General features: G+C 29.9%; 1 protein-coding gene across 1 annotated transcript in view; it reads right to left on the reverse strand.

Moving 5' to 3' along the window:
• Positions 1-1,419: 1,419 nt before the first annotated feature.
• The window catches only part of LOC145320231 (signal peptide, CUB and EGF-like domain-containing protein 2), a 31,114-nt gene continuing 12,891 nt past the window's right edge, over positions 1,420-19,642 (reverse strand). Inside the window, exons 4-16 of the mRNA XM_080162664.1 lie at positions 19,339-19,385; positions 15,252-15,287; positions 13,764-13,823; positions 13,273-13,334; positions 12,345-12,418; positions 9,283-9,313; positions 8,847-8,915; positions 8,267-8,351; positions 7,043-7,129; positions 3,971-4,063; positions 3,557-3,642; positions 2,960-3,042; positions 1,420-2,111 (exon numbers count right to left, since the gene is read on the reverse strand). Coding sequence (XP_080018790.1) covers positions 2,051-2,111; positions 2,960-3,042; positions 3,557-3,642; positions 3,971-4,063; positions 7,043-7,129; positions 8,267-8,351; positions 8,847-8,915; positions 9,283-9,313; positions 12,345-12,418; positions 13,273-13,334; positions 13,764-13,823; positions 15,252-15,287; positions 19,339-19,385 — 874 coding nt within the window. The 3' untranslated portion in view covers positions 1,420-2,050. The remainder of the gene's footprint in view (positions 2,112-2,959; positions 3,043-3,556; positions 3,643-3,970; positions 4,064-7,042; positions 7,130-8,266; positions 8,352-8,846; positions 8,916-9,282; positions 9,314-12,344; positions 12,419-13,272; positions 13,335-13,763; positions 13,824-15,251; positions 15,288-19,338; positions 19,386-19,642) is intronic.

A 19,642-nucleotide genomic window follows, 5' to 3' on the forward strand; every position in this document is an offset into this window, starting at 1 on the left:
ATGACAATATAAAACAGGATATTAAAATGATTTTAACAATATAATGTTATTTAGGTACATTGACTCCATAAGTATTATCAGAAAATCTGAATTTTTATTTTTTATTTTTATTTAAGTTTGCCTTTAGAAGCTTCGAGTTAGTTTGTTCTATGAACCTAGAGGCAAATATAGAATAGATCTGATTATAAATATTCGCTCTTAACACGAAAATGATTGTGATTATAAAAGTTTTTTGTTATAATTACTGGGGATCAAAGTTTTCGGCTAATTATCTGGGATTCAGGGATTAGACAATGGTAGCAAATTACAAATACAAATTAAGTACAAAACAGTAAGTACTGAGTAAAAATATTTTCAATTGAAGAAAAATATCTTTCATTGGCTTTTCCCTGTATTCCTCACCATCTATATTAGTAATTAAAATCCGCTGGATTTCAACCGGTTCTCAGCTATACTGAAAAATCATGTATAGCATCGTCTTGCAGACGATTTGCTAAAAATATTCAATAAAATCGGGATTAACTAAATGTTATCTTATAATTTTTATTTTAATATCCGCGGAAAGGTGTCTATAATACGATGCCATAAATAACTATTAAAATACCACTGACCTATCCCTATATTCCTCACTAATTCTCTGTTGAGTAGCAGTTATATAATAGACAAACAGGAAACAAGTACAAAACACATAAAACAAGGAGAACAATATCTAAAGGTAGCAAAGCACAAAAGAAATCATGAATAGATAAACAGAAGTTATAGAACAGAGGTTCAAGTGCCATGACTAGAAAAAAGAGTTGGATAGTAAATATGTAGATATATATGTCTTTTGTAGCGTAACCGACAAACCAACTCTCATATACTGGATGCAAATTGATATGGGGCATCATATAAAAACTCAGCAGCCTATCTTTAATAGATCCTGAGATAATCATGTTTACTATAAACTGTTTGGACGGATAGACGGACGACATTTTGAACTGTAGAGTTTCTTCTCTAAGAGATAGACTAAACTACATAACTTTTGTGTCACTTTTGAGGAAGACGATTCCTATATGACGTCATATAAAGGGAAAAGAATAAGGGAAGGGGAGAAGAAAATCTTTTCAAAGGGGATGGGAGAAAAGGGAATCGTCTTCCTCAAAAGTGACAGAAAAGTTATGTAGTTTAGTCTTTCTCCTTCTTTAAAAAGTAAGTAAAAGTTCAGCCTACCCTCCCACCCTCTACACCCAATGCAAAACTGATCATAAAATTTCTAAAATGGAGACAACCATCTCCACCTCATCTTTCAATTATTTTCAATTCATGGTGACCTGTTTGTAGCCAGCCCCCCGCACAAACTCGAGATAAAGGGCTTGAATAAAAAACTATACTATCAAAATGACTGTTTCATAATGATTTATGTAACCTAAAAAATCATTTAATTAATAATAACTTTATTTATTTATTTACTGAATAACAATCGTAAATAATTTAATATTTATTATAAATAATATTCATCCTATTTATTATTTAAATGTAACTTTGCTTTCAAAACAAAATAAAATTATTTTTAAACAAACACTAAATAATTTGAAGAGATTCTTAGTAATAGATAACATTTTAAATAAAATATCTACTTATTTACATATTTTAGTTAATTTTGTTTTCAATTGAAAAAAACCCTAGAATTTATTTAAATTTTGATAAAACAAATTTTTTTAATAGAAATCAATTTTAATATGTACATAGTATTTAAAATAAATTAAGGTAACTGTAGATTATTTTATTAATTTCTCATGATAGATTCCATATGTTTTTTTTCATCAATTTCAATTTTTACAGTCCAAAAAATAACATATATTTGAAAAGGAATTTATTATAACAAACTATTTGATCTAATAAAGATGTTTTTTTTACTTTGGCTCAAGATTTAAAAGAAATTAATGAGTAATTATAAAGTAAATTGTTATTATTAAAAATCTTAAAAGGCAGCATATTAGAATATTATTTTAAAACCCCCAAAAATGTTAAAGAACAATACATTTGATTAAAATTAAATGCTTGGAATTTAACTTTTAAGTTTGTTTGAATTATTTTCTTCTAAAACTTCAATCACTGGTTTGCTGTGCCTAGAAGAAGAATCAATTAATTATAAGTAAAGATAATTTCAATTTTTTTATTTTAACATGTTCTATTTTGTTGGCTTAAAACTTTGGGAACTTATATTAAATTTTAATTGGTTATTATTAAGGAAAAGGGAATGTAATTCTGACAAATAATTCTAAGTGAAAATTTCCCCACAACCCCCGTCCCTTATTCTCTCCTTCTTCTTACCCACTTCCCTTCAGTTAAATAAAAAACAAGTTTTACGCCAAACTATACGCCAACAAAATATTTAATTTTCGGCAATTTCAAATGGACTGAACAACTCCTGACTCTGGTTATTACGTATTTTGGAGTCAAAAATCAAACATGTGACGTCATAAAAATGAGGGAGATAAGAGGAGAAGTGGGAAAGAAAACCCCTAAAAAAGAGATGGATAATCACTCATTTTTTTATGACGTCACATGTCTTATTTTTGAGTTACACTCTCCGTTTACATTATTAGAAACCAGAGGTGGATTCTTAAAAAAAATTTGCCCCTCTAATCACTTAGTGGGGCAAAATTGTTTTCGTGAAAAATCCACCAAAATCACATTAAAAATCTACAAAAATGAAACAAAATCATAGAAGGGTTATTAACATATGATTTTGTTTCATTTTTGTAGATTTTTAATGTGATTTTGGTGGATTTTACACGAAAACAAGTTTGCCCCACTAAGCAATTAGTGGGGCAAATTTTTTAAAAGAATTCACCTCAGCAGTGCCTAAACTTTACTACCCTACTTTTAGCTTATATTTAGGATTATTGGAAGTGTACAACACTTTATTGTCCATTGTCTTAACCCTGGCTGCTGGAGACCCACCAGACCTTACCTGTTTTGTATGGAGGCTTGTTTTTCTTCCTGAGAGCTGGGATATGTTGGATTTAACAGAAGTAGCAATCGGGATAATAATATCTTGAAACAAATAACAAATGTATTTCAAAGTGGTGAATTATTTTAGGTAGCATTAATTTGTTGCTTTTCCTTAAAGTGTCAATTTAAAATAGCGGAGTGGGGTCCTAGGCTTAGCCCCTTCGAAGGGGCTCTAACCCTGAAGGGCTATACCTGCGGTGGCCTAACTCTATTAGGCTACCTATTACTCAATATAGACGACAAAGCCCAAATTGCGTCAAAAAACATCCATGTGACGTCATAAAAATTTGGGATTATCAATCTCTTTTTTTAGGGTTTTTTTTCCCACTTCTCCTCTCATTTTCCTCATTTTTATCACGTCACAAGGATCATTTTTGACACAAATTAGGCTTTGTCAATATAGACTAACCTTTCATGACACAAATCAATAAATAAATAAAAAACTACCCACCCCCAATATTTTCTATTTTTTTTCAAAATTAGCTTTCTATGCTTCATTAAGCACTTTGAGGGACACCACTGGTATGCCAGTCCATAAGCAAAATATATATTTTACCTTATCATCTGGGCTCAGAACTTTGTCTTGTGGGTTATCAAAACTTGATATCTCTCCTGTACTAATCACGGCATCCACTAGGTATCCTGTAATAAGATATCTAATTATCTATCTGGGTATCAAAACTTGATATCTCTCCTGTACTAATCACGGCATCCACTAGGTATCCTGTAATAAGATATATAATTATCTATCTGGGTATCAAAACTTGATATCTCTCCTGTACTAATCACTGCATCCAATAGGTATCCTGTAACAAGATATCTAATTATCTATCTGGGTATCAAAACTTGATATCTCTTCTGTACTTATCACTGCATCCACTAGGTATCCTGTAACAAGATATCTTTAAGTATATCAATCTACAAAACTATAAATCTATCCATCTAATCATAGATCTATAAAATTATCTACCTAATTCTTCATCCACAGAAAGTGCAGTTAGTTGGAAGCCAGTAGCAGAGGCCTCACCACTTGAAAACTCCACCCACAGGTTCCCAGAGTGACCTTAACAATCAATCAATCAAGTTTCTAAGTGAACACTTCAAAGGAAACTTCTAGACATTAAGCTTTAGGTTTCCATAAGCAAAAATGATCAAAATTTTCAATTGTACATAATTTTAAAAGGATGAATTTATCTAAACGGACATACAAAAGGAAATTGTTTTACATATTAATTGTACTTTATTGATTATGAAATAGAATCTTTCAAATAATGACTTTCGTACTGTCCCATTTAACAACTAAGTATGTGGAAAAGTTTTTAAAGTAGAGAAAGCGCCCTGAGTAGAATACGGAAAATGATATCCTTAAACGCTGAAAATACAAATCTTTTCTATAATATAAGCTTTAGTATAGATATGACAAAATTATCCATTAAATCTAAAATTTGTCGACTGCCATTAAATGTGCTAATTGATTTATCTTTTAAACAAATTTAAATTAAGGTGAAAGGGTTAGTTGCGGTGCTACCCTGTACCAAATATCACCTAACTAACCCTAAGTTAGAACTACCCCCATCCTAAATTTTTGTACTCGAATAGTCACTTTGAGGGAATTAGCCGATTAATTTGAACCTATTAGAATATATCTAAAATAATTGAATAAACTATAAGCTTCATGTTCTTAAATTTAATTAATTCAATGTTCCTAATTATATATCTCTGTGTGTGTGTGTTTGTGTGTGTATGTGTATCCTCGCATTTAAAGTGCAAAAAATAACAATTTTCTGCAAAAGTGTTGCTTCAACATGAAGAGCAAATATGGCATAGGTTTTTTTTTTAAATTCTGCAAAATTATAAATTAGCGAAATAGCACTGGTGGCTTAGCTACTAGACTTCAGGGGCTTGCCCAGAATGTAAACCCTATAATTAATAATTGATAAAAATAAAATTTTGTTTATGATTATAGATCTTACTGTCAATATGTTCATTTTTAGTCGATAGGGAAGCAGTTCTTTTGGAGAGATATATCCCCTCAACATCAAAGAAGTGCAGACTCGAGTCTAGAGGTTAGTAAGATCGAGGTACTAATGGAATGTCAGACATCTTTCTATTTTGGAAAATAGAAATGCTTCCTTCTTTTCTTTTTTGTTTTTGAACCATTATATCTCTTTTCTTTTTCATTGCTCCTTTTTTTCTCACTCTTTCTCTTTCTTTTCTCTTTTATTCTTCAAATATCTCCATTTTGTCTTTGCTCTCTTCCTTTTTTTCTTCAACATTTTTGTTTTCCTTCCTCTTATTCATATTTTAAACTATTGCCCCATTTTAACAAATTGATTATGATAATTGAAAATAATAACTTTACTTCTTTACTGACCTCTAATATAATCATATTACTAATTACTAGTTATGCACTTAATTATAATTATCTAATTAACCTTTCATATACTTTCTTTCAATATTAATTTTACATAATGCAACCTTTCTCGAGGGAGACTGAGCTGCAGCCTCCCGTTTTTTTTTCAAGACATTCCATAGCTGCAGTCAAAAAGACCTTTTTTGTTAAAAAGCTACTCTATAATTCACTTTTTCTGTCCGTCCTTAAAGCTACGGATGAAATGTTATTTCCTCGGCTGCTATTGAAGGTAGACAGCTGTATTTTTTAGTTAAGATTCCTAAGACGTATGCGTATCTTATCTATATATTTTTATAATTGGCTGTCGCTCATGCTTTAAAAGACAAAAGCCTTATTTTTTAAAGGTTTCGTGCATTTCTTTGAGGTATTGCATATTCTCACTTTTTTCTCTTTGTTATGAGACCTGAACATCTGCTTTTAAACCTACTACGTCCATTTTCTAATTCAATGATTTTTCAATACTTCGCTAATTATGGATGTTGTCATCCCTGTATCTCTCTAAATTTCGCAGCTTCACTTCGATGAACGAAAATAGTCAGCTGCCAAGTGAAGCTTTCGCTGTTTAAGTTATGCCCCTTTTTCTCTTGCTAAATTTTCCATTCTGCAAGATGCTTAATACTTAGTAAAGATTTTTTATAAAACCACCAATCATAGATTTTAAAAGATAAAATTTATTTGTACACTCACGCATTGCCATCGTTCCAGACTAGTAAATACATATACATACACACACACACACACACACACACAAACACACATTTGGAACTGTATTTTTGTTACATACATACTTTAAAAAAGCTAGAATAACAAAAAAAATTCATTGTTGTTGTTCTTAAAAATGATTTATATTGTTATGTCCATAATTGTCTTTTTTAATATTATAATTAACATTCTGTTGTATTGTTTTGACACTAATTCTTAGTGCATTGCTTCAGCTCATAATTAAAGATAATTAATCAAATTTTCTTCATAAAATAATCTCATAGCCCCTTTTTCACCCAACATTGTTACCCCTTTTTTTGCATTACCCCTTGTTTTCTCTTTATATCCTTGAAATTAATTAATATGACATGATTGCTTTAGCTGTAGACTTCACAAGGGAAGGGTGTGTTGGTCAAGGTTTCAAGATCGAAAGGGTTAATTATATTGAGTTAACATAAAATTAAAGCAATTATGTTTGCAATTTAAATTTTTAATATAATTGTGCAGATTTGATAGAAATCCATCAATAAATAAACTACATATAATGTAATATAATTAAATTTCTTCATATAATTTTTTTGGCTACTCCATTAATATAAAGAAAAAATGAACATTTTGACCATTTAAACTTAAACTAATCTGCACTTTGATCTTTTTAATTTATTGTTTTCTATGTTATAGTTTGAGAATTTTAATTTATATTATATTATATAGAGCAGTTAGAGCTTATCAAAGCCTTTGATAGTAAATTATTCACAATTTTTTTAACTACTTCTGAACAAAATCTAAGAACTGGGAGAAAAAAGATATCCCAGAATTTTGATAATAAAAAAACAAATATTACACTTAATGTAAGTTTCTGTCATTTTTTTATTTCTGTTTTTCAGAGAAACATTACTTTGGTCATGAATTAACAATTAATTATACCTGTAACAATATAAGGTTCCTTTCTGGAGCTACACGAGTCCAGAACTGGTTTAGAGTCCTGTCGAATTACCAGTTTAGCTGAACAATCTGAAATACAATTTTTGTTACTTTAAAAGGTTTAAACAAACATACAAAAATTTAAATAGTTAACAATCTTTTTTGTCATTAGATTACAAAAACTTAAGTGATACATAAAAGTTATTAATTCTTATTTTCTAAAAGAAAAACCTTAATCCAATAAAACTTCCACCCATTTCTTATCCCTCAAAAAAAACTATATATAACAAGATTAATGCTTTTTACTCTGTTGTAAATAATCAGTATGTATATTTATAAGTATATTATCGACATATTTATAATCCCACTTAGCATCACAACTTTGGCACTTTTTATCTTTTTATATACATACATAATACATATTAGGTAATATTACTGTATATTTTTTAGAAGTAACGCTACTCTACAAGTATTTTAGGTTAGTCAGTTAGTTAAATCCCAATCCTCAATTTTATTTACGAGAAAGCCTAAGATACTGCTAAAATGCGTGTGACGTCATAAAAATTCACCTCTTTTTGGGGGGTTTCCTTTCCCACTTCTCCTCTCATTCTTCCCTTTTTATGACGGCACACGTGACATTTTAGTAGTATTTTAGACTTTTTCTTATTTACTTTTATTTACATTTTATTTTAGGTATTTTACTAAAAATAAATTTCAAAACTTTAAAAGTCTAAAAATTAAACCCATAGTCTTCTATGTATATTAACTGCGTTATTACTAAGCCCTGCATGCGTTTACGTGTACAATTACTGGTTCTTATTATCAAATTTATGCTTTTGTTTCTGTCTTGCATATTTTGCATATCATTTCCTTCTAGCTAATCCTATGGGTATCCTATTTAAGTACTAACCGAACCTTTCTTTTTGGAAGTGAAATACTGCTCCCCGGAGTCATAAAAGCCCTTAATTAATCCTACAATTTTTCTTCCCCCAGCATCAAACAACTGTCTACTTACAAAACGACGCATACATACTCGACATACTAACCCAGTAAGACGTTAGTAGCATCTGATTTTCATTGTAATCAACCCCACAGAGCTCCTGGCTTTGTTTCCATATACCATACGGGGTTATTAGCTGGACTTAACCAACCCTGCGGGGTTCTAAGCTGTATTTTAACCAACCCTGCGGGCTTAGCTGTGTTTTATAAACCCTGCATGAATCCTACCTGGTGGAAGAGAAAGTTGTGGTAGAATGAGGATAACCCGTTTGCTGTGTCCAGGTCTCACCCTCCACCGACATGATATTGTTGACTATAACAAGAACAATTATGTCTACAAGTAGCACAGCAATAACAAGCTGATTGTAATATTGTAATAAATAAATAATTAACAAAATGACAACATCAGGATCAAATGTTTAGATGTCATTAAAAAATCAAAAAGTGATAATGTGAGGAAAATAAGAAACTTTAATAAAAAATATTTATGTGTGTTTTTGAAGTTATTTTTTAAAGAACAGTCGATTATTATAAATTCCTTGGCCCAAAACAGGCGCAATTCATTACCATCCACAGCTAGAACTTTAAATCAAAGAGTTGGTTGTCATCTAAGAAGTTTGACCACGTAATAATTCACTGTATTTTCAGAGATACATCAAAATGAGACTTAAAGGTGTATCCTATCTTCCATAGGTTATCTAATATCCATGTCGATCAAATGTTAAAAATAAAAGTTATAGGATCTGTGTCTGTCTGGGTCGACTTTCACCCCACCTCTAATGCCTCTAGTGTTAAATTAATTACTTACTGGAAATTCTCTTGGAAAATTAGGGGACTCCATTATTCCAACCCCTTCTCGTGTATAAAATGGACACTCCTAAAATAGCAAAATAATGAGGGTAATTCAAACAGGAAAAAACAAAACAAATATTATACAAAAATAAGAATGATGAACAAATGTGAAACATTGACTTAAAAATCTTCCATTTTTCTCGCCAGTTTTCTGTCAACTTTTACATGCTTGATAATTATTTCAAATTAGCAACTTACTCTTAGGCGTAATGTTCCTTGAGTTTAAAATAAAAATAAACGCAATAAATAAAGTTTCGTGATAAACTCGCCATAAATAATTATTTATCACATCGTCTTATAGACAGCTTTCCGCGGATATTATAATTAAAGGATTAAAGCTAGTTTTTTTGTAGCTAGGGGCGGTTTCGAAGCCATACTGAAAAAAAGTTTACCTGACTTTTACAGTCGGATAGTTTTGAAGCACCTGATTATAAAGAAGACATCAATAATAATATACGTAATTTTCTATTTATCATCAATTTTAGGATTTTTTTCTTTTAAACAATTTGTCTACAATGAACACGAACCCCAATTGGTTACGTCGATTTTGAGATGTGAAGGGGAATAATTAAAAGACAAATTTACATCCAAAAACCTTTTAAATTAATGTTACATATTTCTACATTATATTTTCGTTTTTTTTCTTTTTCTTTTACATTTTTGTTCTTAAGAAACTATTTTTTTGTCTAAGTAGGTAATTGTAATGTTTAATTAAAATGTATCTTTTTGTTCAAAATATAAATTATTCTTTTTTAAATATGCACGCACACACATTCATATTTATTGATAAAAAAAAACTGGGGTTTAGTCTTTTGTGCAATTCCCAGTGCATATATTTTACCAGGGTTTAAGGGCCAGGAATGTACCTAAACATGTCTACATAACTTTTTTTAGATTTGGTCAAGCACACAACAACCTAGCTTCCTTTTTTTAGTTCATTTATATTTGCAGTAAGAAAGAAATAAACAAAAAACAACTGGTTTAACAGCCTTGTTAAACAAAATATTTAATCAAATACAGCCACTTTTTGAATTTCAAAATTCAGCATCTGGTATGTTAACTAAGCCAGCTTTACTAACACAAAATTTTTGTCATCTACAATTATTTCGAACACAGAGCAACGAAAACTAATTTACTAATTTGAATGTTATGGTATTGCTTTTACATGATTGGCTAAAATTTACAAGGTGGTCTTTAAAGATAGGTTAAAGAATAATATAATGCTGATTCTAATTTGATAATTTTGTTGATGATTTTAAATGCCTTATCTTATGTTATTCTGCCATATTTAACACCTAATTGGTTGATATCATAATTATTAATTTTAAATAACTTTTGCATTTCCCTTTATCCACATATTTTTCTCTCTGTCTTTCTCTGTACCATCTCTCTTTCTCTTTTTATTCCATCAGAAAAATGATGTATGTTTGCTTTCACCTTCAGCTAGGCTTCTTACAAAATAATATCTGTGCCGTTCAAAATCTCTTAAACTACAGGTTTCGGGAATAGTCCTGTTCGTGGCAACGCCCCTGAAGGGGCGATTCGTCGTATTTTTTAAATGGGTTTTGATAGGTTATTTTAGGTTCAGGTGATTGCCCCACAGGATTAGCAATTGGCTCCGCAAGTTTAGATCCCCCCGCAGCGGCTAGAAATAGAAGAAAAGCTACTGTGAAAAAAAACTAAAAATCGCCCCTTAAGGAGCGTTGCCACGAAAGGGACTATACCCCAGGTTTCAATTTTTAAAGAGGTTAGATGACTAATTCTGTCCTATTTTTTAAGATCTAGGGCCCAACAACTGATCGTAATCCAACTGAAAACCGAAAAAAAAATTAACGTTTGATAACCTAATATTCAGCTGCAAGTATTGCATAAAAAGTATGGATTTTATGTGATGTTCTTATCAGTCTTTGTAAAAAAAGTATTGATTTATCATTATAAACCTTAACTGTTTTATAAATCTTTTTTTATGAAATTCTAAAATGATTAAAAATCTATTTTCTGTGTAACAATAAAAATCATAATCTCATTTTCTTAGAAAAGTTTTAATATTTTAATTTTCAGTTAATTCACATAATGGAATTTTTGCAAATTTTTTAACGAGCTAAACCTAAAATTAATTTCCATTCTTAAAAAGAAAATTCTAATAATTTTTATACCTAAATGATTATCATTTTTTAACTTTTGAAGTATAATAAAAAAGGAACTCAAAAAAGGATTTTTTTAAGGTTAACAAGTGATTATATTTGAAGGGAAGAATTGAATTAGGTAGGCATGTTAAAATTATCTTATTGATTTAAAACTTTGAAAGAGGGCTCCTGAAACAGTTAGGAATAAAGTAGCAAACCATTTTTAACCATGAAGTCTGTGGGTTTTGGACGAGTACATTATTCAAACCCAGAATTTTGTAAATCCAATAAATTTGATTTTATACATAAAGAATCCTGGAGTGAGTAGGAATAATTGTTCTAACCCTATTCAAATGCATCCAAAATATTGAAATAGAAGTTTAGAAATCAAAACTGAGGATAAACTCGGATAGGTAGCAAGAAACAGAAAAAAGTTGATTCCTTAAAATAACTAAAATTTTTAATGCTACAGTAATGAATTTATTTTTACAAGTTTCTTACACCAGATTAACATATACTCTAATGAAGAGAAACTTTTAGCTGGCTAAAATAACTATCCCCTCCACAACCTTTACCCCATCCCATCCCCCCTTACTGGATGAACGAACTGACCAATGAATTAGTCCATGTTAGGAAGCTACATTCCTGATTAAAAAACAATTTTTATAAAATCATATCTCTGTTTTTATAATGTAAGAATATGTAAATATGTTTAACCTTTTTTTTACTATACACAATTCCTTATTTTCTTTTTATTAAAGATTATCTTAACTGTAAACTTATTGGAAGTATAGTATACAATAAAACTATAAAAATACAGAACAGACTATTTTATCGTCCATTGTATTATCCCTTGATACCTGTAAGAGTTAGTCTTCCATCATGTTAAATATTCTGCATATGACTGAAAAGTTTGAGGCTTTTTATCTACAATATTAACTTAGCCAAATCAGGTCATACAAAACCAAATTTTATATAAACCCATGAGACCCTTTCTTAAATTTATTTGGATTCTAACAAATGTTTTTGCTTCTAATATAACTAATCTAGGAAGAATTTATCATTAATCTGTGTTCTTTTGAATTAAACCAGGTGATTGAAAAACAGACCGAGCACAGAATATGTAAAGAAAAGGCAAGCAGTTGCAGATAAAATTCTGGTATGCCATATAATGTCTATATATTTGCGGCGGTAGCTGTTAAAAGATTGACCATTTAAGGTTTAGACTGTGGTTGTAGGGCTTGTTTTTTTGTTATTCCTGTAAAATAAAATCTACATTGCTTCATATTTCTTGTTAAATTGGGATTAATAACGCAGTTGATGTTTTTCCTTGTGAATCAGTAGTGGTATTAGCAGGACAGGGCCAACAACTTGTCTGTCCCCAGTGAGGCTGGTAGCTTCCCTGATAAATAGAAATAGATGTAAGTCAATGGATATATTAATAAATTAATTTATGGCTAGTCGGAGAGATAGATGAATTCCTAGTTGTATAAATTTATGGACTTATAGTTAGATAGATGGATGGATAGGTAATGTTAAAGATATAGACAGACAGACAGGTAGATAATTTACGTAGGTGGATAAACAGAAACAAGTATGAAAAGTTAGAGGGATTTATAGAATAATGAACAACTATTTATTTATAAATAGATAGATAGATAGATAGATAGATAGATAGATAGATAGATAGATAGATAGATAGATAGATAGATAGATAGATAGATAGATAGATAGATAGATAGATAGATAGATAGATAGATAGATAGATAGATAGATAGATAGATAGATAGATAGATAGATAGATAGATAGATAGATAGATAGATAGATAGATAGATAGATAGATAGATAGATAGATAGATAGATATATAGATAGATAGATAGATAGATAGATAGATAGATAGATGGATGGATAGATAGATAGATAGATAGATAGATAGATAGATAGATAGATAGATAGATAGATAGATAGATAGATAGATAGATAGATAGATAGATAGATAGATAGATAGATAGATAGATAGATAGATAGATAGATAGATAGATAGATAGATAGATAGATAGATAGATAGATAGATAGATAGATAGATAGATAGATAGATAGATAGATAGATAGATAGATAGATAGATAGATAGATAGATAGATAGATAGATAGATAGATAGATAGATAGATAGATAGATAGATAGATAGATAGATAGATAGATAGATAGATAGATAGATAGATAGATAGATAGATAGAAAGAAAGATAGATATACCTGTGGACAAGGACGACACTCAGCATAGACGCAGTCATAGAACTCTCCAACTTTACAAGGAACTGAAAAAAGAGAAGTATATTCACAAGTAGCGTAGCCATGTAAGAGTCCCAATACTATAAAGTTGTTTGTTTATTGTCCACTAAGATTTCGTAAACGCCTTGAATGATCGAGTCCAGGACAGGTTTTTTTGGCGAGAGGTCACCCAAGGACGTCCAAACTTTTTTTGGGGTGGGGGGAGCCAGTGTACAAAATTCAAGTTTGGGTGGTTAGTTCAAATTTTATTTGAAGGCGGGGTAAATTTGAGATATTTATAAATTCACCCCAAAAAATCATTTAGTATGCAATTGGTTTGTCAAATACTGTGAAAGGTTTTAATGGATGATTTTTAAAAATGTTTCTTGTTTAGGATATTTTCGACTGTCGGTCAGTCAAACATACGGACAAATGGATGCAATTAGATAGCTGCGCTGAAAGGACAATTTTGTTACCTGCAACTAAACATGGAGTAGTGTAGGAAAAGCCTAAATTCTTGTCTTTTATAACAGGCTCTAAAACAAGAACAGATTAATATAAGCAAACCATTGTAAAGCTTTTAAGTTTTGAGTTGTACTTGAGCGTTACGGACTGACGGACGGACAGTTACTCAAAGTGGATTTTTTTAGCTTCACTAAAGAAAAAATATAATAAATTTATTATTTATAATCTTAAAAACACTGAGATAAAATAATTGTTATTACTTTATTTCTCTGTCTTAATTCTTTTCTTTTATTCTTCAGAAGAAGAATTGTATTAATCCATTTACTAACAATTTCCTCTTTTTATTAAGATTTTATAAACTTTATTTTATAAGCCCAGCAGTGTTTTTTCTCGTTTTCTCTTCATAATTTTTCCAAATTCATTATGTTAAAATCATTTATTAACCAATATAATGAAAAGAATATACATATTTATATTCAAATTTTTTAAAATGTTTTTTAGAATTAAAATCAATGATTTTTCTTATTTTCATTTAATTAGGAAAATCATAAAAAAAATAATTTTGAGAATCGTATAAAGTACTATATGGTGGTTCTTTGTGCAGGTATTAACTATAAATTGCTTTGTCATATCTAGTGTTTTTTTCATAAAACATATGTATATAAGAAATAACCAGGAAGGGAGAGGGGGACATCGGACCAAAAATGACACTAATACCCTTTGTAATCACGTTATTACATTCGTTGGCTCGTTGGCACTTTTTTGAATTTTACATTTTGAATGGTTGGTTTCAAATTTTTCAACTTGTAATTTTAATATTTTTTGCTTATCGTCATTTGGGATTTATGCCAAATTATAGCGGCTTCGCCCCTAGCCTCTAGGGGCTTTGCCCCAAGAGGTTTAATCAAACCAATTTTTCATATTTTAGATTTAAAGATAAAAATATAAATTTTTTTGGGGGGGTGACAAATTTTTTTTTTTTGGGGGGGGGGGGTAGTCGACCCCACTATTTTAATTTTAGTTTTAAAAAGAAAAAAAAAATTGAGGGGGTTCGGGGTGTCCCACCCCCTCAAGAAAATAGTTATAAACCTTCCCGGGACCTATAAGAAGCTACCCTGTAAAGGAGAACCCGATTGGTTCAGCGGTTAGCGAGATCCTTCGCTACAAACAAACAGACAAACAGACACACAGACAAACACACAGACAAACAGACAGACATCGTTCTACTTTGTATTATAGATTGTAATAACCCTTAAAATCCCTGAAAATAACAATACTCACAAAACTTTAATTGTAATACTGTTGCCGATATAAACCCTTAAGATTAATTATTAACATAATAAGTCTTTCCTATCCACCTCTCCTCTCATTTATGACGTCACATGGCTGATTTTTGGATCACTTTGTCCCACTACGCTTTTAAATTTAATAACATTTAGTATGGATGTACCATAGTTATAGAGTAACTAAGCTCCAAAAATAAAATAAGATCAAGTTACCTTTTTCGGAGGTGGTGGATTGAAGAAATGGAAAATCTAATCCAATATTAAACACTCATAAATCTTTTTCAAAATTGAAAAATTAAATTTTTTCAATTTCTTATATCGAAAATTTTCTTATTGTTTGATCTGGGTTAATCCTATTATAAAATAGATCTCTGTAACCGCTAAACTAATTCATATATATACCTTTCTGGAAAATTAGAAATCCTTACCTAGGCTTCAAAAGCAAAAGAAAACTATTTAGATATTTCAAATTCAATACACTTTATGTGAATATAAAATAAATAGACTTGTAATTCCAAAGACAAATAGCTCAGTATTGGTCCAGGTCAGGTTTAATATTCCATTCATCACCTAAACAGAATGAACAGGACAATGTAAGGCATATACTAAAATTAGGGAGGGGAAGAAATTCTTTTCTGTTTTTTACTTTAGATTAGGTTAGTTTTCATTGGGTTATTGATAGCTCCGCAGGGTGAAGGCAACGTTGGAATAGGCCACACAAAGTTAGGTTCCTCGCAGAAACGTTAAAAAACTAGCCCCCTCCCATTTTCCATTTATATAAAAATTTAAGGTGGGTTTTGAGTGCTAGTTAGGAGCTTAGAGAGAAAACGCCAAAATATTTGTTTTTTAAAAGATGCCAGAAAAGGATTCTACTTAGAATTGCTGACAGGGTTGTCCAACCAATTGACATTCATGAAAACATGGTTTTTAAACTTTGGGCACTAGATTTACAAACCATTGTCCCCTCCCTCCTTCCCTGGAATTTATGCATATCTTTTAGTTTGTTTATGATGTGCATATAATATAAACATATAAAACATCTTCTAGATGAACTCAATGGCCAGAGGTAAACAGGAAACAGGCATGAACGAATAGTCAAACAGGTTTAAAATTAGTTTTTAAAACCAGCTCAAAATTTATTTTTTTAAATATAAAAGTAGACATTCCACTCAATAGCTGACTTTTCTGTCTGTCTGTAATGCTACTATCTCTATATAACTCATATCAATTCTTTATTTTTAACCTCTTTTCTCTCTCAATTACATAAAATCATCTTAAATTTTTTAACTTTCTTATTCCTTACCCCTGAGAGGAGCAAGAGAGTAAATTAACTTGATGAATTGATGTGTTCCTTCAACTTTACTAATATACTTTATTAGATTATTATTTATAAAAATTATATAATCAGGCTTTTTTACATTTGTCATTGTGTGTGTCTTTTGGAACTTCTTTTCCTGGTAGTATATTTACTAATATTGTCATGTTTAAGTATTTTGAAAGTTAAGAAATCAACCTCCCCAAGAAAAAGAGGGATTTAACACTAGTGCATAAATAAATAAATATCTGAGAAAATTATTATCTTTACATAAATGATTTCCAAAACGTACAAAGTTAAATTTTTTACTGTTTCTTTTAATTCCTTTAAACTTTTAGAAAAAAGGTTGCATTCTTGCTTTACTGTTTAATCAAATATTTGTTTTTTGTTTGCTAATAAATAATTATGGTTTGATTTGATGATATAATTTGATGGATCTAAACCTGGGGACCTTTCTGTCATGCAAACATTCATTTACATTAAAAATAAAAATAACTTTTTCATAATCTTTTTTGTGTACTTGTACTTTAAAGTTTATTCTATACACTTAAGTAAAAGGATGTTTGTCTATATGCCACATTGTCAATTAAGATATCATAAATGGCTAGACTGATTGTAGAAGATTATTATCATTAACAAATGTTTTTTTGGGGGGATAACTTGCCTTTTTCATAACAAAACAAATTAGTTTTGAAGATTATTGAACTATAAAAAAACAACACTTATTAGGAGTAGTTATGCTTTTTTTTACTTATTGTTAATTTAATTACTAACAAATTTAGGTTTTCAGCAATGTCTTTTTTTGTTAAAGCTAAGACTCATTAACAAGTTTATTTTTCATAAAATAAAAACAATATATTTTCTTCCTTTATAGACATTAAGTAAAAATTTTTGCCACCAGCTAATTATTTAGACACATAGCTAGAAAACTTTATGGAGGTCCCAAGGGTCATATAAATGATGAGAAATCATGAAAACAAATTTTAATAGGTTAAAAAAGTAAAAACTATATACATTTATTTTTTCAAAAAGGTGTAAAAAGTTTAAAAGAATCAATTTTTTATGAATAAAAGGACAAAGTAAATAATTGTAATGTAAAGAATGGAAGGAAGAAAAGATGACAAATTTGATTATACTACTCAAGCAAATCTGCACTAGGCACTGTGTTCATTCAAAATTACAAAATATTTCAATCTAATTTTATGCTAATAACATATCACGATTTCAAACTTGACAAAGCCCAAATTGTGTTAAAATTGTGTCAAAAATGACCCATGTGACGTAATAAAATAAGGGAGATGAGAGGAGAAGCTGGAAAGAAAACTCCTAAAATAGAGATGGATAATCCCTCATTTTTATTACGTTACATTGATCATTTTTGACACAATTTAGGCTTTGTATTCATTTAAACTTATTTTATTTGCATATTAAATCACTTGCGGTTACGCCCATAGAGGACTTTAGGAGTAATTGAGGAAGAATTGGTAGTCGACCCTTCGCTTTTAATTTTAGGGAAAATAAGTAAAAAAAAATAGTTTGGGTCTAGTATTTTTCTTGGGATAATAAAAGTTCCCTTTTCCAAAATAGTTATAAACCTACGATTGTACCTATAAGAAGAGGTTAGGGGCGAAGCCGCTAGTGTTTTATATAAGGATAACTTAGACATATACAGAACCACCCCTCCCTCCAAACCAAAGACTAACATTAAGCTTCTGTATAAAAGTAAAGCTATTATTCCAGCTGTATATTAAATCTTACTAAACACACATACACACAACTATATATCCTTTTTTGTCGCAAACCGGTGAAACGATATGGTTCTCCTTTACAGTGATTATTCTGATAGGTCTAGAGGCTAATTATTTTAGAACTAAGTCTGGGTATAGTTTTAGGCTATTTTTCTGCCCTTCAATATCCATTCCAATATAGAGCCCTTTGATGCTAGGGGCGCAGTGGCTAGTATTATTATAAAGTGTAATTATTTTTGTAATGAAATTGAAATTAAATTTTATTTGTTGTCAAAGTGAAAGAAATTATAGTCACATTGCAAAAACACTATGGAAATCTAAAGGGGAGGAGCGAAGCAAATATATACATTGCAATAATATACTGTGCAAAATTTCCCACGAGTACAATTCAGGTTTATAGACCACACACAGTGGTGTGTACACAAGTATGCAGAAAAATTTCTAGAAAAAAATAGAAAGCTTTCTTGCCAAGAATTTAAGTAGTCAAAACTTTTTTCTATTGTTATATTAAGATGTACTGCAGTTATAAAATTATTGAACCTTCACTTTGACAGTAAATCAGTTATGGCTACGTTGAAAATAACAGCTATGACAAATTTAAACAGACACTATAGCTAACAATTTATGCAACAAAGTTTAGTTTAAATACAGGAAATTATCAAAATGAGAGTAACTTTAAAAATAAGCTTTTTAAAGTATTTGCTATAATTTTCGTTTGGTTGGACTGTAAGACCACTGAAATATCAAGGGATGACAACTTTATATTGGTCTTGAAAGAACTTTTCAATATAAAAAGATTTACTTTTTATTCAAAGATAATTTTCAGACGACGCTTTTCCTCTTTTTATATTAATTTTAAATTAAAAAGAAATCCACGATATATGAATTAAGTTTAAATAATAAAAACAACAAATAAAAAGCAAGAATTTTATGATTTAAAAGTAGAACTTTATTTTAAAACTAAGTTTGGTATCAATTCCAGAATAATTTTTATCAATCTTTTCAATAATACAAGAATTGTTATTTATCGCACCGTTATAGATAGCTTTCTGCGGATATTAGAATAAAAATTATAAGATTAATACCATTTTTTAGCCGGGGCCTTTGTGGAAAATTGTCTTTAATACAATGCTACAAATGATTGTTTAGTATGGCTGTGAACCGGTTCTCATCCAGCGGATATTAACCGGTTTGGAAGCCATACTGGAAATTATTTTATGTCTTGTGTTTAAAATTCCTGTAGTAATTTGTGCATCAACTGGATTGTTCCGCGTTGGGGGTTTCCTAAAATCAAATAAATTAATTTCTCGTATTCATTTGAATCCAGTGGATAGGAACCGGTTCTCATGAATACGAAAAAACTATGTCTAGCATCGTATTATATCCAGTTTTCTACGAATATAGAAATGTACAATCATAAGATTAAAACTAGTTTTTTAGCCGGTGCCTTCGGCACCACGGGGATAAAAAAAAACTAGTTTTAATCTTATAATTGTACATTCTATATCCGCGGAAAGCCGTTTATAATACGATACGAGAAA

Source organism: Acartia tonsa, chromosome 5 (genome assembly GCF_053477335.1).
Source record: "Acartia tonsa isolate MP-2025a chromosome 5, ASM5347733v1, whole genome shotgun sequence".
Lineage (NCBI taxonomy): Eukaryota > Metazoa > Arthropoda > Copepoda > Calanoida > Acartiidae > Acartia > Acartia tonsa.